The sequence below is a fragment of the Struthio camelus genome, chromosome 23 (assembly GCF_040807025.1).
Source record: "Struthio camelus isolate bStrCam1 chromosome 23, bStrCam1.hap1, whole genome shotgun sequence".
NCBI classification, from domain to species: Eukaryota; Metazoa; Chordata; class Aves; order Struthioniformes; family Struthionidae; genus Struthio; species Struthio camelus.
In genome coordinates, this window is record NC_090964.1 from 6235845 (window position 1) to 6257171 (window position 21327).

At 63.0% G+C, this 21327-nt stretch overlaps 2 protein-coding genes across 2 annotated transcripts; both read left to right on the top strand.

Moving 5' to 3' along the window:
• Window positions 1-4971: 4971 nt before the first annotated feature.
• Window positions 4972-6673, top strand: ID3 (inhibitor of DNA binding 3). The gene is made up of 3 exons (XM_068917620.1): window positions 4972-5466; window positions 5615-5686; window positions 5835-6673. Exons 1-2 carry the CDS (start codon window positions 5146-5148, stop codon window positions 5669-5671), a joined length of 378 nt encoding a protein of 125 aa, XP_068773721.1. The 5' UTR covers window positions 4972-5145; the 3' UTR covers window positions 5672-5686; window positions 5835-6673.
• Window positions 6674-7658: 985 nt separating this feature from the next.
• Window positions 7659-21185, top strand: CATSPER4 (cation channel sperm associated 4). The gene is made up of 12 exons (XM_068917422.1): window positions 7659-7786; window positions 11874-12031; window positions 13008-13076; window positions 13174-13317; window positions 14100-14201; window positions 15097-15194; window positions 15699-15819; window positions 16146-16279; window positions 16543-16732; window positions 17794-18011; window positions 19243-19347; window positions 20320-21185. The coding sequence occupies exons 4-12, from the start codon at window positions 13267-13269 to the stop codon at window positions 20327-20329; spliced, it is 1029 nt and encodes a 342-aa protein (XP_068773523.1). The 5' UTR covers window positions 7659-7786; window positions 11874-12031; window positions 13008-13076; window positions 13174-13266; the 3' UTR covers window positions 20330-21185.
• Window positions 21186-21327: the final 142 nt, after the last annotated feature.

Consider the following 21327-nt stretch of genomic DNA (forward strand, 5'->3'; position numbering starts at 1 on the left):
GGGGACTTGGTAACCAAGTAACGCCTCCCCTTGTTCACTCTGAACCCTAATGATGGCCAGCAAGGCCCTTCAGCACACTGTTGCTTTGCATTGCCTGCAGGCTCAGGCAGGGGGGGCTGGCTCTCCTTCGGCAATGGGACAGGGGGAGCTGAGGAACCCCTAATTTTAGAGGCCCCCGGAGGCAAATAGTAAGTGCTGCTGCACTGAGGCAACAGGGATGGATGAGGTCCCCCCAGGGTAGCTCCCCAGGCTGTGCCTCAGTTTCCCTTGAGCTAGGGGTGGCAGTGGGGTTGGATCCCTTCTCTTCCTTGTCCTCCAGCCGTCTCCGAGCTGGGGGAGCGACACCCGCTGTTTCCCTTTGCTCCCTGCTCCATGCCCCTGGGTCGGCGAGTCCTGCGCTGCCCCATGCCCTTTCCTAGCCCCCCCCAGCCACCCACTATTAAATACATCCCCAGTCCCCTCCCCGCTCTCAGGGTGAAGCCGCGCGAGGAGCTGGGACGGCTGGGGAGCGGAGCCAGGCCTGCGGAGGCCGAGCGTGCAAGGCACTGCACGACCCGGGCACCCCGTCTCGAAGCACTCGTGCTCTAGAGCTACAGAGGACGTTGGGGAAACTGAGGCACGGAAAAGCCAGGCTTGGGGAGGGGGGGTCTGCCCAGCTCCGAGATGGGATGCTCCATCCCTGCCTTGGGCGCTGAGGGGGGCTAATCCCCAGGCCAAACAGCGCTGGGGACGGGCTCTCGCATTCCCTGGGGCCGGGCCGAGTCTCCTAGTGACGCCGGCTGGCGCGGGGGCGCGAGAGCCGGGAACGGAGAGCACCCAGCGGTGCCGTGAGAAGCTTTATTTTGGGTGCCGGCACGGGTGGTCCCGGTCCTCAGCCCGCTGGGGTTTCCCCGTGCACGGTGCCCATCTCATCCCGGCCAACATGGTTTGGCTCACAAAAAGCGCACCATGACCCCGGTCCGAGGCGGTCCCGTTGGGGGGCGAAGGGGTAAACCGAGGCATGGGGGTACCTGGAGATCGGCTGGGAGCGGAGCTGCTTCCCGCTCCCGCCCCCGGCCTGTTTTCAGCATCCTGTCGCTCCTCCGGGTCTGGGGATCCCGTTCGTGATCCCTGTTTGTCCCAAAACATCCGCGGTCCCAGCTGGGACGCCTCAGCCCGGCTCCGCGGGGAGAGGAGGCATCTGGCAAGACAAAAGGACTTTGGGGCTTTGACCCAAATCGGGGGCCTGGCCCAGCCCCGGCTCTGCCACTGAGCGCGTGAGACCTCCCGGCCCCTCGGAGGGTGGCTGGGGACCGGGGCGGTCGCGCCAGCAGCTGGGGACCCCCAGGGACTTAGCGCTTTGCAAAAACGCACTTTGTCACACTGGCCGGGGCCGCGGCCTTGGAGCTGACGCATCCTGTAGGCAGCCGGAGCCAGGAGCGCGGGGGTCTCCTCCCGCCGCCGGGCCTCGGGGAGGGGGGACCCCGCTTCGCTCCGGGCAGCAGCTCGGCTAGCGGCTGCCACTCGGGCGCTGGGGACGAGATGGGAAGGAGGATGCAGAGCTTGTTTAAGAAGCCCGAATCCTTTTTTCCCCTTGAGCGGCTGCTCTGATTTCTTCTGCAGCTTGCAAACTGCCCGGCGGCTGCAGCGAGCCCCGTCCCTCGCCCGGGCGCGCGCGAAAGGGCCTGGGTCAGGGTGAGATTTCCAATCCAGGTTTAACTTGCGGCATCTGCTAAAATCAATCGATCGATGCCGTCGCTTCGAGCGGGCGCTTAAATGTTTAAGCAACCCGGAGCCCAGCGAGCTTTGCTGGCTGAGACCCCCCCCGCCTGCCGCCCCGAATCTTCCTCGCTCACATTTGCAGCATGAACAAGGGACAGTTATAAAGGCCTCCAAAGATCGCAGCGCGATGGGATTTATACCCCATCTTTGTCCCGAAAGTGAATCCAGATGACCACTGGGGAAGAATTCCTCCCTTTGTAGTTGGCTTGGGCGTTTGCCACGTCTCCGTTCCTCTCCTCTGCCGACCAACGCGCGTCCCCGGAGCCGGGGCTTCCAGGCATCCTCCGGCTTGCAAAACAGCAGAAACGGCCCCAAAGCGCAGGCGCCGCCGCCGCCGAGCCCCCCGCGCCGCCCGCTCGCCGCGCCGCTCGCCTCCCGCCCCCGGCGTGTGCTGCGCTCGGACGTTTCCACTCTGTTTTATGTCCTTTCACATCCTGCCACCTGTATGGACTTATTTAAGAGGGGGGGGATTTTTTTTTGGGGGGGGGTGGATCCGTAACTCAAGCCCTCGCGGGCGCATCGAGGCAGCTGTTTGGGCAGCTCCCCGAGGGTGGCAAGCCACAGAGAAGTCCGCAGAAATGTAGCGCAGAGGCAAATCGCACGGGATTAGCAAGCGGTTCCCGGGAAGAGGGTCTGTGGGGGAAAGGTGGCGGGGAGATGGGGACGAGGACGGTGCTCGGGAGGGGGAGAGCCCTTGGCCGCCGTCCCTCAGGTGAGGCCGCCCGGCCCGGGGGCTCGCTGAGCCAAATTTGCCTGCGGGACAAAGCCCAGTTCCCGACTGCTGCTTCTTCGCTTCCCCCTCCTTTTTTTTTTTTTATTTATTTATAATTATTTTTATTTTTTTAATAAAACACACAGTGTGGGCCCTTTTCAACATGAAATCATTGTACTCTGGAGCATTCTCGCTCCCTTTTTCTCCCCCCCCCCCCTTTCTCTTTCCTCAGCGCCAAGAAATCTGCCTTGCCGGCTGGCCCGGAGTGAGAATATCCCGACTCGGGGCTGGTGGGAGGACTAGGCTCTCGGCATGCAAAAAAAAAAAAACACCCAAAAAACCCCAACAACAACAACAACAACAACCACAACCATGCGGGGTCGGGACCGAGCTTGGCTCGACCCACCAGAGTTTGGCACGGTGGGGCAAAAAGCAAAAGCGGGGCGCGAGCGGGAGGCAACGTCCCCGCGCTCCCAGCTTGCTCGCGCGCCACCCCCCCCAACCCGCCCTGCGCGAGCGGCAGCGCGCCGCCCCGCGTGCCGGCGCTCATTGGTGGGCCCGGGCGCGCCGTGGCCATGGCGGCGGGAAGGTTGCCTTGGCCACGCATCCCTGTGTGAATGCATGACGTGCGCAGGGCTGGCGCCAGGCTGTCTGGGGCCGGGAGTTAGATCAACACAGCTGGAGGGCCCGGGCCACAGCTGGGCAAAGGCAGCGGGTCCCGCCGCCCAAGCCGGGCCTGTGGGAACGGCCCGCCAACAAAACCCCCTGCAAACAAAAGCCCCCCGGCGCAGCCTTTCAGCCCCCCCCCCCCGCCTGCCTGCCTGCCCAGCCCCGGGAAACGGGGGGCGGCGAGCGGGGCCGGGCATGGGAACGGCGGGGTCAGCGGTGCCACCGCGGCCTGCACTGGGGGGGGGACGGGTACCCCCTCGGAGGCGCTCGGGGTGTATTTCTGCAAATGGGGGGGGGTGTCGGGGCAAGGGGGTCGGTGCTGCTTTCGCGGGAACAGGTTAAGGGGTGTGTAACGAACGGGGATAAAGCCCGTGCTGCCGGCGAGGCTGTTCCCAAGCTGCCGCCCTCGGCACCGAGAAGGCGATTCCTCAGGAAGTGAGCAAGGGGGGGACCCCAAAAAAGCCCAGCTTGCCGCTGCTTTCCTAGGGGAGAGGTGCTTTCTTGGGGGGTCTTCGGACGGCTGCCGGGCTGGGGCGGCCCCGTGGCGAGGGTGAGCAGAGCGGGAAGGCGACCAGAGGAGACGGGTTCCCCGGGGCTTTGGGGGTCCCGAAAGTCGGTGGGGGGGGGGGTTGTTTCATGCCGAGCGAGGGAAATAAAACCCAACACAACTGAATTTGGGGATTTGGGCAGATCTGGAAGAAATTGCTTTTGTGGGCCGGCGTAATTTACTCCAGGTGCCGCTATGCCCCCCCCCCCCGCCCTGGGCTGGGAGCCCCAGCCCGAGCGGGGTCCCGGGGTATCCCCCACCCTCACGGCTGTAACGTCCCCTTCCCACCACCCCTCGCCTGGGTTCCCCCCCTTCCCCGGTGCCAAAACCCAGGAAATACCACGGAAATCCCCCCAAATCCTCCCCCAAAGGTGTGTGTGGGGGGGCAGTCCCGCTGTAGTTTTCCAGGGATTCACAGTGTGGGTATCAGGGGAGTTTTAGCCCCCCCCCGTCCCAGGACCCCCCTGTGCGAGCAGCTCACTGAGGCCACCCCCCCCCCCCCGCCCGCTGCGGTGACACCCGTGGGAGTCCGGGCTCCCGGCGTCCCTGCGGCTTCACCCCGGGCCCGCGGGGACTCTTTCGGCCGCTCGCTGGTTCGGCTGGGTGAGCTTTGCCCTCCCGGGGGGTCGCTGCCCTCCCCTGCCCGTCGTTCCGGCTGAAACAAGCCCCGTGCCTATAAATCTCTGCTCCCCCCCCTCGGAAAAAAAAAAAATGCAGCCTGCTCGTAGGAGCACAGTCGCTGACCTAAATCTGGTTTCTCCATCGTAACCTCAGCTTTACCGCAATTAATTTTTTTCTTCTGGTCACAAGATAATTCCTGACGCCAGAAAGTCTGGAGGTCATATGAGAAGCGAATTGAGGAACAGGGCGGCACTAATTTCCTACGAGATCGCCCTGGAAAGGGGAAAAAAAACATCGCCCTCCCCAAAACTCGGGAAAGAAACCTCTGCGATGGGGGAGACGGCCCGGGGGTGCGGGGGCCGGGCTGGGGGGACCGGGGTGGGGGGACCGGGGTGGCTGGTGGCCAGCCGGACCCCCCCCTCCGCCCAGGGGGGATTTTGGGGTCCGGCCCAAGGCACGGTGCTGTGGGGTGGCGATGGGAACCCGCGGGGTCATCTCCTCCCCCCCCACCCCCGTGGGGCCACCACGGCCACCAAGGGTCATTTTGGAGGCGGGGCCTGGGGACTTCATTTGAATATACGGGCGGGGCTTTGGGCTCATTTGCATGCGGGGCGGGGCCCCAGCGGGCTGCCTATATAAAGGGCAGCGCTGCGCTGCCCCCTCTCCAGTACGCCAGTGAGGTCCCAGGGGTCGGGGGTGCAAGAGGTTGGCGGTCCGAGGGGTTGGTGGTCCTGGTGGCTCCGAGCTCCGGTGGCTCCGAGGTCCCAGCAGCGGTCGCGGCACCCACCGAGGCAGCAAGGCAGCCCTCCGCGTCCCCGGCCAAGCCAGCGCCACCATGAAAGCCATCAGCCCGGTTCGATCCGTGAGGAGCTGCTACGAGGCCGTGTGCTGCCTCTCGGACCAGAGCCTGGCCATCGCCCGGGGCAGCAACAACAAGAGCCCGGCGCTGGAGGAGCCCATGAACCTGCTCTACGACATGAACGACTGCTACTCCAAGCTGCGGGAGCTGGTGCCGGGCATCCCGCAAGGCACCAAGATGAGCCAAGTGGAGATCCTCCAGCACGTCATCGACTACATCTTCGACCTGCAGATCGTGCTGGAGGAAGAGGCCAAGGGCCGCGACCCTTCCTCCGAGGCCACCTTGCTGTCCCTCAAGGTAAGGGCTGCTCGGGGCCGGGGCGTGCGCGGCGAGGGCCCTGCACGGTGCGGACGGGTTTGGGGTGTGTCGGAAGGGGGGGAGGGAAGGGGACCCCCCCCCCCCCCGCTGCCGAGGCGGCCCTGACCCCTCTCCGCGCTCCCCGCAGGCAGCCGAGCTCGCCTCTGAACTCTGCTCCAAAGACGAGAGAAGTTTGTGTCACTAACGGCGCCTCCGGCAGGTGAGTGTCCGCCAGGGACCCCGCGGCGGCGGCCCCGCCAGCCCTTCCCGAGCTGGGTCGCTCCAGCCCCATCTGCACACAGTTAACACAGAGCTTTTTTTTGTCTTTCTTTTTTTTTTTTCTCCTTTCTCCTCTTGGTGCCAATTAGCAAACACGCAGCGAGTGTCGGTTCCTGATTCGTTATCAGCCGGAGGTAAATAGCAGCTTCCTCTGCGGCGCCAGCCTGTCTGCGGACCTGCCTCTGATGTGCCGCCAGAGTGACAGGGCCCTTTCTCTGTGTCCTTCCCCCCCGTCCCAACCCCGCCGTGGTCCCCCCCTCCTCCTCCTCCGGCCGCCCGCAGGTGCGGGATGGCCCCGCACCGCCCGGGGACACGGCGGCCGCCTCCCGGCGAGGGGGGCGCCGGGCACCCCGGAGGCCCCCGGCGCGGGGGGGGGGGTGTGGGTGGGTGTGTTTAGTGTTTGGGGGGGGGAGTTGGTCTCCGCCGTCCGCTTCCACCATCCTCGGGTTTTTCTCCTCCTCCGAGTTTTGCCTCCCACGGACCTGCCTCGGCCCGCGAAACGCGGGGCCGCTCGCCGCCGACTTCCTCCTCCGAGCGCCGAGTTTTGAGCGTCGCTAGTCAACTCCCGGCTTCATCAGGACTTAAAACCAGAACGAATATAAGCGAGACACTTTTCTTCTTTTTTTCCTAAACGATAGACTGGTGGAGATGCAGTTGTCTGTATATTTTTGGATTATAGTGGTCGAGTTGTTTTTAAAGGTGTTTAATGGGAGGGTAGAGGGCTTTTTTGGGGGGGGGGGGGGCATTTCTCAAATACGAACCAAACTCTCTGGGGCTGTGGCCTCGTGTATTGTGGAGCTCTATACTAGAGTATAACGTTTGTACCTTTTGCAGGAAGGTGATTTTCTGCCGACATGCCTGTACTTGCTTTATAAACTTTTTATAAAAGTTAATTTTTTTAACGTAATAAAACAAAGGTCATTTCCAATGGCTTTGCCCTCCTTTTCTCTCCATCCTCACTGCGGAGGCCAATTCTGTGCAGCTAAACCCAGCCCAGAGGAGCAGAACAACGGGGCTGGGATAAAGCCATGCCGAGCTGCTGGGGTTGACCCACGGGGCGCGGGGAGCAGAGCAGCAACCCCAGAGGCAGAAGCTGCCTTCCTGCCATTGTAACTTCTAGGGTTACTTTAGGAATCTCATTAATTGTTTAATAGCTTTGAAATGTCAGCTGAAGTATGGTAGGAATTAACCCTAGGCTGCTGTCTCCCGGCAAAGGTGTCTGCCAGCTATTTTGGGTGCTGCTCTCCTTATCTGATATGGAAGGAGTGAAGATGCTGTCTTCTTCCCCTTTCCCTCATGCCAGGTGGCCCTGGGGACCATGTGTTGGGGTGCAGCTGGAGCGCCGGCGGGGGGAGATGCACTTTCCTGGGTTTAACCCTGGGAACAGCTCAGCCCTGCAGCAGCTGGGAGCAGCTCTCCTGGCTGGGGTTGGGGTTGCCCCCCCAGGGCAGCTCAGCACCCAGTGCAAGCAGAGATGCTCCTGGGCTGTTTTTCCTGCAAAGGGGGCGATCATCGTGTCAGGATGCTGATGGGATGGTGCTCAGTCCACTGGGAAGCCCCAAGGGGAAGGGTGCTGCTGGGCTGTGCCTGCCCTGGCTGCTTGGAGCCTGGCCTGTCCTTGGGGGGGTCCCTGCATCGTGTCCCCCACAGCTGGGCTTGGAGCCCCTGGGGCCAATGGGGCACCTGGGTACGGAAAGGCGAAGGCAGAGGAGGCCGAAATCCCTCTCCTCCCCCTGGATCGGGGAGGGGTTGCCTTTGGCCTCCCAGATGCGGCTTGCTCAGCTGCGGAGCCCCGTGGCTGCCGGCACAGCTGGGCCGGATCCTGCTCCCCAGGGAAGGCTCTCGCTTGCCTGCAATTAGAGGCGGGTCGGGGGCCTCCTGCCTGCTCCTGGCTCCCGGCCCCCACCTGGAGCCCCGGCTCCTCCCCGCCTTGTGCCGGGCTCTCGCTTTGGGTCGAACGCTCTTCGCCTGAGGCCGGGCACGGCGCTGGTGCTTGGCTTCGTGGTGTGCCTGTGTCCCCGGTGGCTCTGCCGACCTGCAGGTGAGCGGGGTCGGAGGCTGGGGGAAGCGAGTGGGACAGGCTGGAGGAGGAAGAGGAGGAAGAAGGAGCCAGGAGGTGCCGGGCGGGTGCAGCCGAGCAAACCTTTCTCACCTTGCTCGGCGCGCTCTGGCTTTCCCCTCTCGCTCCAGCCCTGATCCCCGCGAGCCGAAACGTGAGCTGGGGGCAAAGCCATCGCCCAGCAAGCCCCTCTCACCTGGGGCAGCAGGCGTTTCCGCGGGGGCCCTTCCAGGGACGGCAGCACCCAGGGGGCAAGAAGCGCCACGGCAGTGTTGGGCATCCGAAAAGCAGCATGGGACCGGCCGATGCAGGGACCTTTCTGCCCCGTCCCCCTTCCCTGCACCCTGACAGCCCCCCGGGAGAGACGGGGGCTCCCACCAGGTCCTACTGACCCTCAGCTCAGCAGGAGGCAGGTGAGGGTGTTCGGCTGAAAACCGCCACTTCTGGGAACTGAGTTGGCGTTACGCTAATAGCTAAAAATAGGCCGCGAAAAATCTTTCGCCATCTCCGTTTGCTCTTCGTTTTGGCGGAGCAAGGCCGCTGCGGGGCGAGGGCGCATGGTGGCGGGGGGCTCGGGCGAACCTCGCCATGCTCGGCCCGCCGCCGGCCCGGCGGGTGCCTGGGACCGGGGCTGCAGAGCCGCACCGGCGGGATTTGAACTCAGGGCCGAAACGGCTGTCGCTGGGATGGGTAGGAAACAACCGTTGTGTAAATCAGGTGGGGGACTGGGGGGCTGTCGCCGCCGTCGGTGCCTCGGTTCGCAGGCGGCTGAAAAACCGGGCACCTTCCAGAGGTCTTGACATCCTGGCTGGCTCGAGACGGTACCCGGCTCCCCGCGCCCGGGGCGGACCAGCCTGCCGAAGTGTTGGTACGGCGCCGAGCGCGGACGAGCTCAGCCCCAAATCGCCTCTCCTTGGGCAGCGGCGACAGCCCTCTGCCCCGCTGTCGCCCTGTCCGGCGTCGGAGCAGCTCCGGAGCGAGGCCTCGCTTCCAGCTGCGCTGCTCGAAGGCGAATTCCTGGCACCGTTAATAATTGCCAATAATTAATAATAGCAATTAACGATGCTCCCCTACTGTTTTCGGCTGCTGCGCTGCAGAGCGGCCGTGCCAACCCGCCGCCTCCATCCCCCCCGGATCGGCTGTGGAGTGGGCGAAGCAAAAACCCCGCCAGCGATCCCTGCTCCCCGCTGCCTGCATCCCACCCCGGGGACGCCGAGGAGCTGGCGGCCGGGTCGCCCCGGAGCGGCAAGGAGGGACGGGGCGGCCGGGGGGGCACGGGCTCCCCCCGGAGCCTGGGTTTGGGCAGCGGGAGGGTTTGGCGTGAGCTCCCGGGAAGCCTCGCGAGGCCGGGACCTCCCGCCCTGCGGCGGACGGAGCGCAGCCCCGTTCCGGGAAGAGACGTGCGGCGGGTTCCCAGGCCGCCTCGCGCCTCTGCGCCGGCGATGGGAACAGCGAGGGGGAGGCAGGAGCGGGGTCCTGGGCCGCCCGGCCCGCCGACCCCCCCGCTCCGGCTCGCGGTCTCGCCCGGTATGTTGATGCTGATGATTTCTCTGGAAACCCTGATAAAAGAAGGAAAAAAAAAAAAAACCCAAAACAAACAAACACCGCTAAAAATAGACTAGTTTGCCTCGCCGGGCCTGGGATTTCCCTTGCGGGGCAGATTTATTGCAATAAATTACTCCATGCCACCGGTGCCCGTCCCCCCCACCGGTGCCCCCGCGTGGGGCTGGAGAAGCCTTTCGCTCCGAAGGGTTTTCCCGGGGCGGGAGGGGGGTCTTTTGTCTTCAAAACGCCGCTTTGTTAGGGGGGACGAAAGATTAAGAATAGCAAAAAAAAAGAAAAAAAAGAAGAAGGGGGTGGGGGGGTAATGCAGAGCGGTCCGGAGCGAGCGGCGGCGGCGTGGAGGGCTGCCGCTGGCCGGCCCGGCCGGCTCGCTCGCCTCGGCGCCTCTTGGCAGGGCCGCGAGTCTGATGCAATCGGCTGCGCTGACGGAGGCCGCGCCGGCGGTTCCCCACCTGTATTTGCCATTGTGTGCCCGGAGCTGTTTGCAGGTGTTTGCTGGCGCCGCGCTGTCTGAGCCGCACTTCCCTCCTCCTCCTCCCGCTGCCTTCCCCGGCCAAGGCCTGCCTCCCCCCGCCGCGCCGGCCCGGCCCGCCGCCAGCCGGCCTCTGCCGCCGCGGACGCGCTCGCACACGCGGGCGCTTGTGCGTGGGGCCGGGCTGGGGGGGGGGGGAGCACGCGTGGACACGCTGCGCTTGCACGCACACGCGCTTGCTTGCCCTGCCGCTCGCATGCAACGCGTTTGCAGGCACACGCGTGTCCTTATGCACACGGGCATGCACATGTACACGCTTGCACGAGCGTCTGTAGGGACACGCATGCACGCGTGCAGATTTGCGTAAGTATCCCGCTGGGGACACACACACACACGCATGCACACGCACACCCTGACAGAGACACATGTGCACACACGTTTATGCACATATACAACAGCCGGGACACGCATGCACTGCCCCAGCAGAAACACGTGTGCACACGCATGCATGCACTAATGGACACTCGCTGCAGCTGTGGTGCAACACACGTGTGCATGCACACCCCCAACAGCGCCGCCTGTGCGCGCTCACATGTCTTCCAGTGACATGCACACACACGTGCGCTTGTGTGCATGCAAGGGCACACGTGCACGCATACCCCTTCCCGGCCAACAGCGACACAAGAGCGCATGCAACCCCCCCCCCCCGGCCAAGTATCACCCCCCAAATTAAAAGGCCCCTTTCCCCAGCGCCGCCGTCCCCACCCCAGGCATCCCCGCTCTGCTGGCTTGCTCCCAACTTGGCGAAATATCCGTCCCCTGGGGCCCTGCGGCATCCGCGGCTCCACCGATGGCTCCTCCTGTCCGAACTGCTGGCGTGGAGGGGCCGGAGCGCGGCCGCTCGCTCCGGGGGGGGAGCGGTGAGTCAGGGACGTGGGGGGATTTTGCTGGGGGGGGTGTTGTTCCCTATCTGCCCGCGCTCAGTGCCTGGTGCTGGCACACGTGCTCGGGGCGGCTGTGGGTGGGAGCGGGGAAACCGAGGCATGGTCGTGGTTTCGAGTGGGAGAAAGGGGCATGTAACACCCCCCCCCAACCATCTCCATCCTGCTGGAAGAGGGGGGCGATAGCGGCTCCCGTGAGTCTACGGAGCGTCCAGACTCCGGGCGGGAGGAACGCCCGGCCGCGCGCCGCGGCATCACTCCCTCCGCGCCGGTCGCTCCGCGCCGGCCCTTCCCGCGCATCCGCCCCGTGCACCCCAATCTCCCCCCCCCCCGCCCCGGCATTGGGCTCCTGTGGGCGTCTGATACATGCAGGGTGATGTGGGGGGAGGCCGGGCTCTGCCGAGGTGCCTGGAGCAGCCCAGGATTGCTCCGGCTTTGCCGGCGCGCGGGCTGCGGCGGAGGGGGGGTGCTGCCGCAGCCCCCGTCGTGACGGTCCGGCGCTGGACAGGGATGCTCCCGGCTCTGGGTCGTGGCCCAGCTCTGCGCTCCCCCCTTTAACCCTCTGGGCTCCCCTCCCCACCCTGTTTTACAGGTAGGGAAAGCGAAGCCCCTTCCCCTCCCTGCCCCTTTGGAGACCACCCGGCAGCGCTGGCAGCGCCGGCGAGGGGACCCAGGCGTCCTGGCAGGCAGCCCTTGCGCTCCAGCCAGTCCTTTGGCTTCCGCTTTCCCACGGGTGATGTCAGGGCTCGGGTCCCCGGCCCGCAGGGGGAACAATAACGCGCCGCCCGCGCTGCTTCCCCAAACGCAGCCCCCGGGTCGGCGGGGGGCTCACCAGCCCCGGCCGTGCCCCCGGCAGCCTCGCCGAAAAAGAGATGGAGGGGATTTGCACCCTCTTACGATGCCCGCGGGGAAGAGCCGGGTGCAAGTGCCAGAGGGGCTTTGCCCGTGGCAGATAGGGGCTCAGCGGCGGGGGATCGCTCCCGCAGCCCGGCCAGCCCCAGACGCCAGCGTGGGGTGACACGGGCGCGCGGGGACGGGCCGGTCTCACCTGCGCCCTGGTGGAGACTTCTTCGTAGCGGGGGATCTCTGCCAGGACGCGGCCGGCTGCTCCCACCGGCTGCCAGGTGCCGGGGTGACGTCCCCGCCAAGGGGGCTGCCCCCCCCCCACCTTCTGCTCTGCTCAGCTGCCTGCTGGCATGTCTCGACTCTGCTAGTTCTCTGCGCCGCTGTGGTCCTGGAGGAGCAGCACAGGTAGGAAGGTAGAGGGGACCGGGTGGGTGTCTGCTGGGATGGGAGGCAGGGAGGGGACGGCAGGGGAGGGTGCAGCGGGCTCCCGGGGCTGCTGGGGGTAGGTGCCGGCTGGCGGAGGGGGCTGCAGGCCCTGCGGGTGTTCAGTGGGGCTGGATCGGGACCAGTCCCTCATCCACCTCCGCTGGGTGAGACCCAGAAAACTGGGGCCAGGGGGGTGCACAACGGGTTTTGGGTACCTGATCTCCATCTGTGCCTCGGTTTCCCCGTCTCCGGGGGGGCGGTGGTGGCAGCCTCCGGTTGCACCCGTCGCGGGGGGCCCTGCACTGTTTAATTCTTCTCTCTGGGAAGCAAACCAGCACAGAGGAAGGCGCAGCTGGGATAACTGGTAACAGTCCCACCATGCTACTGGTCCGGACTGGGACCTGGAGAGCCGGGCAGGTGTAGTGCTGTCCCTCCTCCTTTCCCCTGGCAGCACCGGGGTGCGAAGCCACCCGTGTCCCCCCCCGGTTTCCAACCAGAGCCAGACCAGCGTCAGGCCCCGGGTGCCGGGTGCTGCCGAATTTCCCCCTGCCCTCCGCAACCCCCCTCCCGGCCCTTCCGCCCTCCCTCCTTCCCCCCGCCAGGCTCCCCCATGGCGGGGGGATGCAGTGATGTCACAGGGCAGGGAAGGGTGATGTCAAAGAGCACGGAAGGGTGATGTCACACGTTCCGGAGGCTTGGAACGATGAGGTCACAGCAGCCCAGGTACCCTGGGGTGGGCCGGGGGGGGGATGCCCGGCAGCGCCGAGATGGCCTCGCCACTGAAGAGCAGGCGGGTGAGGGGGTCCACGGCCGGCGGGCGCCCGCGGGCCAGGGCTTCGCCCGGGGCGGCGGGTGGGGTGGGGGGGGACGACAGAGCGGGGGGGTGTTCGGAGGGGCGGGAGGCGGCGCGGGGCTGCCAGGACCCAGCTGACGGCCTGTCCCCCGCCGCCGCCAGCACAACCAGGACGCGGCCGTGGAGTCGCAGCATTTGCCCATCAGCTACAGAGACGTGGTGCGCAGCGAGGTAGGGCAGGGGGCCGGCGGCGGCGGGGCGCTCCGCTCCGGGGAGGGGGTGCTCAGCCCGCCCCGGGCACCGCTCTCACCCTGCGTCCCGCCGCCAGGACCTCTGGGACCGGGAGGAACAGCTCTGCAACGTGCGCGCCGGTCGCTTCCTCGCCCACCCGGCTTTCAGGTTCGCCGTGGCCGGGCTGGTCATGGTCAACGCGGTGGTGATCGCCAGCCAGGCGATACCGCGGTTCAGGGCGGTGAGTTGGGCCGCCGGGCTGGCCGGCGGCGGCCCCTGCGCTCGGCGCTGTACGTGTGCCGTGTCCCTCCCCTCTCCTCTGGCCCTGGGCGGCCTTTCCTGTACATGTGTGACCCCCCCTCGCTCCCCCCCTCCCCGGGCACCTTCACCTGGTGGAGAGATGCCCCGGTGCTGCTCCTTCCCTGGGAGATTCATGCCCGGGGAGGACAGAGCGAGCTGGGGGGATCCCCGTGGACATAGCTGGTGGCGGCGTGACTCCATCTGTACTAGCCACCAGCGAATCCACAGAGCTCGCCTTCGCCGGGTCTGTCCCGTGGGGGACGGCTCCTTTTGGCATCCGTAGTCCCCCGGCATCAGGGTAACTTGCATTAGAAAAGACTTGTTGAGCTCCATCCACCTGGGAACGTCTGGGTCCTCGAAGCATCGCTGGAGGGAGAGGAAGGGGGGGAAGAGGCGAGACACCCCCCCCCCCCCGGTGCCATTTGTCCTCAGTTGCTGGTGGCATTTTTAACCCCCCCCACAGGCTGCAAACCCCAATGGGAGCAGCTAGAAATGGCAAAACAGCGCTGCTGGACCCAGCTGGGGTGGGAAAGCGGGGGGGGCGGTTTGGGCGACGAGATTTTATATTTTGCACCCCATGTGGGCCCTGCGCGAGAACCTGTGAGCGCGGAGCACAGCTCGTCCCCGCTCTGGCAGGTGAGCGACACGTGTCCCTCCCTCTCCCCGGGCCAGGACCGGCTCCCCCGCGATGCTCTTCAGTGCTTGTCTCTGTCCTCTCTCCAGATCTACTTTTTGCTGAGCACTGCCATAAACAACGTCGTGCTGGTCGTCCTCTTCTTTGAGGTCCTGCTCAACTGGTACAGAGGTTTCTGGCTCTACTGGAAGGTGAGCGAGCCCAGCCGGAGGCCTGCAGCATCCCTGTGTTCCCGCGGGCCCGCATCCCTGCGTCCCTGCATCCCTGTGTCCCTGCATCCCTGTATCCCGTGGCCGCTCACACGTCCCCTCCTCGCTGCGGGCGTCCCAGCATCCAGCCGGCCCGTGCGCGCTCCCACCTCTGCCACGGGTCTCCGGAAGCCCTCGCTGCTGCTTGGGAGGACAGAGAAACTGAGGCAGGGCGAGGGGACAGGGATGCGGCCCTGGGCCCAGCAGGGCTGAGCCGGGCTCTCCCAGCTGCGGCTCGATGCTGCCGTCTCCAGGGGAAGAGGAGGAAGAGGCCGCGTTTAAAAACCGGCTCTGTGGCCGCACGGTTGAAGCGTCGCGTGCTTTTATCACGGTTAACGCGGCAAAAAGCTGGACTCCTGGGCCCTGTTCTCATGCCCCTGTGCTGTCCAGGGGCTGGTGACGTCCCCTCTGGGGCTTGCCCTCCCCAGGAGAGACCAGGACCTTCCCCAGGGCCACCAGCCCCCGTGGGCAGATGCTTGGCTGCTGGACCGCTGTAGCCGATGGCTAGTAGCCCTGCTCGCCCAGTGGCCCACGACCTGCTGGATGAGCCCCCTCCAGCCCAGGCCTGACCCCCTGGGCCATGAGGCAGACCCACTGGGGGGCAAATCGACTATTTGCAGCCCCCTCTGCTGATCCCCGCTGTGGATATTGCTGGAGGAGGTTGAACCGTGGGGGAAGAAACGGCTCAGGTCATTTGGGGTCCTGCTCCTGCTCCTTTGGGTGTTTTTTTTGGGGGGGGCAGGTCCCTGTGGCTGCAGCCAGCGATTCAGACCCACCTGCCCTTTGCGCACGGTGCTGCACAACCGTGGAGTTCAGGCCCCTCTTCCTCTCCCCACAGGATGGCTGGAACATCTTCAACTTTTTCATCATGGTCTACCTGCTCATCGGGCCCCTCATCCCCCAGCTCAATGACCAGAAGATTTTCCACATCCTGAGGTGAGCGAGGGAAGGGGGCAGACTCCCCTAAAGCCTCCAGCTTCCCCGGTTTGGCCTGAACTGGCGCCTTGCTTCCCCGAGACGGGGTGCCTCTGTCCTGTCCACTGCTGTGCCAGATCCCGGATGTGCACTGAGGAGAAGTGAGGTCCCTTCTCCCTGGGCAGCCAGGGGAGTGTGGGGAAACTGAGGCATGGGGGAGGGATTTGCCCAAAGCCAGCAACGAGCCAAGGAAGCCCCACAACTTCTAAATTCCCTTGTTTGGACACGCAGCATCAGCTGTGACGCTCCTTTTCCACTGAGGCTGCAAGCCAGAGATGCTGAGGAGGATGTCCTCTCATCTCTTGCTCTTCACTGTCACTTTTTTGAGCTGGTTTGGGGAGCCCCACTGGCAGTGCAGAACCTCCCCCAAACCCTCACAGAAGAGGCAGGGAGGGAACCCAGGCGTCCTGGCTCTTTCCTCCCCCCACCATCAGCGAGGCGACGGGAGCTCTCACCTTGCCCCAGGGTGATGAGGCTGCTGCAGGTCTGCATGCTGGTCAAGGGGCTGGCGAGGATGATTCGGGTGATCTTCAAGGCCATCCCCAACCTACTCAACATCATGTTCCTGCTCTTTATCCTCATGCTGGTAAGCTGCCTGCTTCCCCAAGGAAATGCCCACCCGGCAGTGGGTGTGGGAGCAGGCAGGTGAGTGTTAGCCCAGGGCCCTCTGGGAAGCACCTTGGCCTTGGCCAATGGGATCCAGTGTTGACTGAGCTCTGGGCCCCATGACCGGTGTGCTTGGCAAAACCCTCCTCATGTCAGGCTAATCAAGGAGTATAACCACCCTCCACCTTCTCCCTTGCCCTTGTCTTGCGCTAGGGCTGCGGGTTGGAAGATGCTGAGCATCCTTCCCGGCGTAGCCTGGCAAGGGGATGGTGGAGGTGGGACCCCACTATTGCTGTCTCTTTGCAGGTCTTCTCAATGCTTGGTGTCATCCTCTTTGGCAACATTGTCCCAGCCCACTTTGGCAACCTGGGGAAGGCCCTGTATTCGCTCTTTGTCTGCATCACACAGGATGGCTGGCTGAACATCTACCAGGCCTTCGAGTGAGTGAGCAAGCCCTGATCCCTTTGCAGGGCTCTCAGCCATCAGAGCCACTGCAAGGGGTGGACAGGAAGCCCTGGACATGGGCTCTGGGCTGGGGCAGAGCTGGGGTCCCCCCTTACCCTGGGGAAAGAGGGAGGACTGGGTGGGATGTGGGTATGTGGAGGTAAAGTGAGGGCTCCTTTTCCATGGATGCTGAGAGAGACTCCATGCTTGGACAGTTGCCAGCACCACCCCTGAACCAGATTATCCCTGTTCCCGGCAGGAAAGAAGGGCACGCTGTGAAAATAGGAGGTGCCATTTACTTCCTAATCTTCCTCACGGGCGGGACCTTCATCTGTGCCAACCTGCTGGTGGCCGTGGTGATGTCGAGTCTGGAGGAATCTTTGATCGCCCATGAAAAGGAGGAGGAGAAGGAGCGGGTGGCCAGCCTGGCTGCTCAGCCCAGCCTGGAGGTAAGCTGGCCATGGGGCCAGGTGCCCAGGGCAGGCCGGCTCTGTGGGCATCCTCAGCCAAGGATGGGGCTAGTATGGGCAGAAAACATGCATCAAAACCACCCTGGAAGGACCGCGTTTTGGTGGTTCCCTATAAAAAGATCTCCCTGGGCAGCCAAACTAGGGAGCTGTAGTCAGGGTTGCCTCCCATGCCCAATCTCTCCCTAAGGGGAGCTCCTCCACCCGACTGTCCCCATCCTGTTCTTCTCGTCTTCTCCAAGAGCAGGGAGTGTGGGAACACCCTGGGCACCACTTTGCAGTGCATGATCATTTATTTTGGAGCCTCTGTGGGATATGAGGGAAAATTTCCCCTGCTCAAAGGGAGCTTTGATCCCCCATGGGCTAGCTTGGAGGCACATCCAGCCCCAACACGATTTCTCATATGTCAGAGGGCAGGGTGGGAGTGGGGATTTGGGGTTGATGGTTGTCTCCCTCTCTGGGGGACACTGAGATGAGAGGTGTGGTTTGGGAGGAAGAAAGGTGCATTGCCAGGGGGAGACATGGTCCTTCAGGGAGCTGAGGTGTACTGAGAGGAGAAGGCTTCAGACTGTAGTTCCCATGGGGCTGTGTCCCAGGAGGAGAAACACTCTTAAGTGTTGAATTCACTGCACCTGAGGGACCAGCTGATGGAGCAAAGCTGCTGGGACCAGACAGATTGCACTTCTGTCTTACCGTCATTGGTTCATTTGTTCCTCCCCAGCCAAAAACTAGGAGAATTTTAGTAAAATGGAGGTTTCTTATGCAAAACGTCAGTGGGAAAAGGGGAGAAGGGGAAAAAGTGAATTTTTTCAAAATAGTTTGCAGCTGGCTTTAGTTGTAACTGCACTTTGCACCTGCCATCAGCATTTGAAGGCCTGGATTTTTGTCTCCATTGTGCTGGACCCCAGGCTTGGGTTAATGACAACAGAGGGAGGGCTGGTCCTTGCATGCAGCCCATCAGGTGTGTAAGGACCTCCTGGGTGGGTGCTTCCCCTGGCAAAGGTGAGCGGATGTGGCTGCATTGACGTGCTTAACCCTTTCAGCTGGTCAGCAGGGATGTTGGCATGGACTCTGAGCTCAGCCTGACACACCCGAAAGCAGTGATGTGGGACAAGGCCTCTGTGCACAACTTCCAGGAGCCGTTCACCTACAACAGCCTGGTCAACATGAGAAAGAAGGCCTTTGATGATTTCTGTCCCCTCTTGCAATCTATCCAGGAGAACCTCAGACACTACAAGGAGATCCGTGAAGAGCTCAACACGTGAGGCCAACTACAAAACTCCTTCCTCTTTGCTGGCTTGGTCATAGGCTGGATTAGGTAGAATCAGCCCATTTACACATGGCCAAGGCAAAATAACCCCCTTTCCAGGGAGATCTGTCCCAGAGAGGCTTTCTTTTCAGTTGTGGGTAGAAGCTGACAGCTGCCACCTATCTGGACAGGGAGATACCACCCTTCAGGTTCTGGCACAGCAGAGGACTTTATTGGTGGAAAGCCATGGCTATAAAGTCTGGAGAAGGCCTTTTCTGCAGGTGTTAGGTAATACAGCTCTTGTCTAGAAGGAGAAAACTGGAGAGAGGTTGTCCTCTTGGGTGAAGTCCATGGCCTTGCTGTCTGTCTGGGTGGACAGTGGTCAGAGACATCATTTCTGCTAGGAAACCTAAGACTACCTCGAGTCTTCCATTGGGTGAAACCACCCACCAGCCTCCATGCGTGGTGGTCATTTTGGACACTTCTCCATTGATGGAGACCTCCCAGCTCCTGTCATGCACCTGCCCATGGGTACCAGCCTTTCTCTTCTGTCACTGAGCTGATTTCACATCTCCATCGCCACCACCCCACGTGATTCATGGGACGTGGCCACTCTATAGAGGAAAGCTGTAGGCTGGAGGGTGGTGGAGCAGAGCTTCTGGGCTAGCAGATCTTGGGGGCTGTAGCATGAACAGGAAAAGCAAGAGATGCCCCCTCTTCTCATGGTAGCATTTCAAAGGGCAGATCCCTCCAGCCAAGGGAAAGCCTTTTCTCCCATGAATTTCAGTGAGGTCAGGCTTCAGTCGTCTGCTGGCTGCAGCATCACTTGTGTCCGCACTGTAGGCTCAAACATGCTTCACACACATCCGCCAGCCACATGAGAGTGGCCACAGCACAGGCTGAGCACTACTGTTGGTAGCTGAGCAACATCTGGTTGCCTGGGCAGTAGCACGCTTCGTCCTTCAGACTTCACCAACGAATCCTTCACCCTGGGCCAAGACTCAGAGCATCCTGGTGCTGTCCTCTTCCCAGCTTGGCCTAGGCTGGCTTCTTGTCAAGCTGGCTGCGATGCTCTCGTACCTCCTTCCTGGGGAGGGCTGGCTTGCAGGGAAGAGAGAGTTGGATGGTGGGACTGACGAGTGATGGGCTCGCTGATAGGTGATGGGCTGTGGCAGAGGCAGAAGGTGGACGTAGTCATTGGGGGAAGCTCGCTGCTAATTCCTCCCTTGGTTGTGCCTCCCAGGATAGTCGAGGAGGTGAGGTCCATTGAATTCAACCACGCACAAGAGCAAGACCTGATTCTGCGGAACCTCCTGAATAGCTTGGATAACCCTCAGTCCAGCCATCGGTGAGGTGTGGGGACGTGCTCTCCACTCTTGTCACACTGGGGGAGGTAGGGGCTAGGTCTGCCATCCGCAGCCCGCCGAGGCTGGGCCCTCCGTGCTCTCGACCAGCACCACACCAGCCCTGTCCCTGGACAGAGGCATCACTCCACTGAAGGCAGCCAAAGGCAGTGGGACGACACTCATTTATCCACCCCGTAAGGCACTGCATCGTCTCTGTGTGCTGAAACGGAGACAGCAGTTGCCTTCTCCCTGTAGGTGAGAGAAAAAGGTCTGTTGTGGACTGAGCTGCCAAGCGCAGCTGAGCTCCTGGCTTTCAGACACAGCACCCAGCTGGGCCCGCAGGGTTTACTGCTCATGCTGAGTTGCGCTACGAGGCTTTTCATTTGGCCTCAACCCTCCTGGCCCTGCTTGAGAGCTAGGGGAAGTGAGGCATGGCTCAGTGCTGAGGTTGTAGGAAGGGGAAAAGTTTTTGCACAGTTACAGGCAAAAATTTGTCCTGAGTCAGGGGCCACTGGCAAATTTTTGGGTGTCTCCCAAACTAAGTTAGGACCTGGAAGCCCAGCTTGACTGGGACCTGATGCCTGTCTCTGTGTCCCCTCGCTGGGCACCTTGCACATCAGAAGCCGTGGTGCTGGCATGTGTGAGTGTCTGTCCGTGTGTGTCTTCCAGGAGGTCTCTTTACAGCAAACTCCATCTCCACACCCAAACGCCCCTCGTCCCCAGCCTGGATGTGGCACCGTCTCATGCTAGAGTAGGGCAAACTGGAAGGGGACCAAGGCCTCAGCAGGATTAAATTGTGGCTCAGCCCTGTGGCTGTGGAGACCTTGTACTGGTCCCAGTAGGTCCCTGAGCTCCCCTCACCCAGAGATTTGCCACTGCCTTAGTGCTTTCTGCCACCGCTGCATCCCAAAATACTCCAGCAGCCAAAGTGGGCATCTTTCACACGGCCCTCCTTTCTCCCTTTCCTTCTCCAGGCAAACGTGATTGACCCCGAGGACATGCAGGACAGGCTGTGCCGCAAAGGGGCCGTGAAGACGGGCTGGCTGAGAGCCCCACGCCAGGTGTACCAGCCTGCACCCTTCCCGCCGTAGCCACCCCGAGCCGCTGGGGAGCACGGTGCAGACCTGTCCCCAGCCCAGAGCGCACAGCCCGGAGGACAGGACGTGACGGTGTAGGAAAGGAGAAGAGGTGCCCAGCTCCAAGGGCAGCATGTCCTTCTGTCCCAGGCCCCCCGTGTGAGATGCCAGGATGGATGGAGGATGCAGAACGGCACCAGGGCAGGTTGGGCTTTTGCTTGCAGAGGGGCACAATCCCCTTTCCGGCAGCAGGCAATGACGTAGCGACCTGTGTCCCAGAGGAGGCTGGGAGAGGATCAGAGAAGGCAAATCCATCGCCCTGTCCTGAGAGATGTCCCTGGCTGCTGAGCCTTTCTCCAGGACAGCCTGGCTGGACACTGCAAGCTCCCTCCCTGCTGGGACGTAGCGGGGCGATTAGGGTGAAAACGTAGAGCTTTGGGATCTTGGGGCCAAACCCTCTCATGCCCGAGTCGCTCTCGAGCCCGCTGCCCGTCGCGCAGCTCCGTCCCTGGCTGCGGAGGGCGTTTGCTGCCAGACAGGATTTGAGTAGAGGGCTCCGAACTGTTTTTCTCCCAAACGGATGCAAACCCCAGCTGGCCCTGACAGTAACCCTGCAGTTCTCCACAACCTACCGGACATCAGATAAATTTGGGTGTGTGTGTGTTGGGGGAGGGGGGTGTATTATTTGGGGAGGGGGGGAGCTGCAGCCCACAGGCTGCAGCTGTGGGGCTTTCCTTGCCAAAAAATAAACCCGAATCCCAGTCGCGGTTGCAGTCACAGTCGCCGTCCCAGTAATCACCAGCAAGGCCCCGGCCCCAGCCCGGAGGGGGTCCAATCTGCCCCGCCACCGCCACCGCCACCGCGCTTTAGCAGGAGCAGGTGGTGCCAAGGAGGCCCCGCCCCATG

Bases quoted from the DNA above. Each gene is read 5' to 3' on its own strand.
- ID3 (XM_068917620.1), top strand. From the start codon at position 5,146: ATGAAAGCCATCAGCCCGGTTCGATCCGTGAGGAGCTGCTACGAGGCC. The intron at 5,467-5,614 runs GTAAGGGCTGCT...CGCTCCCCGCAG, and splicing joins CCACCTTGCTGTCCCTCAAG to GCAGCCGAGCTCGCCTCTGA.
- CATSPER4 (XM_068917422.1), top strand. From the start codon at position 13,267: ATGGTCAACGCGGTGGTGATCGCCAGCCAGGCGATACCGCGGTTCAGG. The intron at 15,195-15,698 runs GTGAGCGAGGGA...ACCTTGCCCCAG, and splicing joins AAGATTTTCCACATCCTGAG to GGTGATGAGGCTGCTGCAGG. The intron at 15,820-16,145 runs GTAAGCTGCCTG...GTCTCTTTGCAG, and splicing joins TGCTCTTTATCCTCATGCTG to GTCTTCTCAATGCTTGGTGT.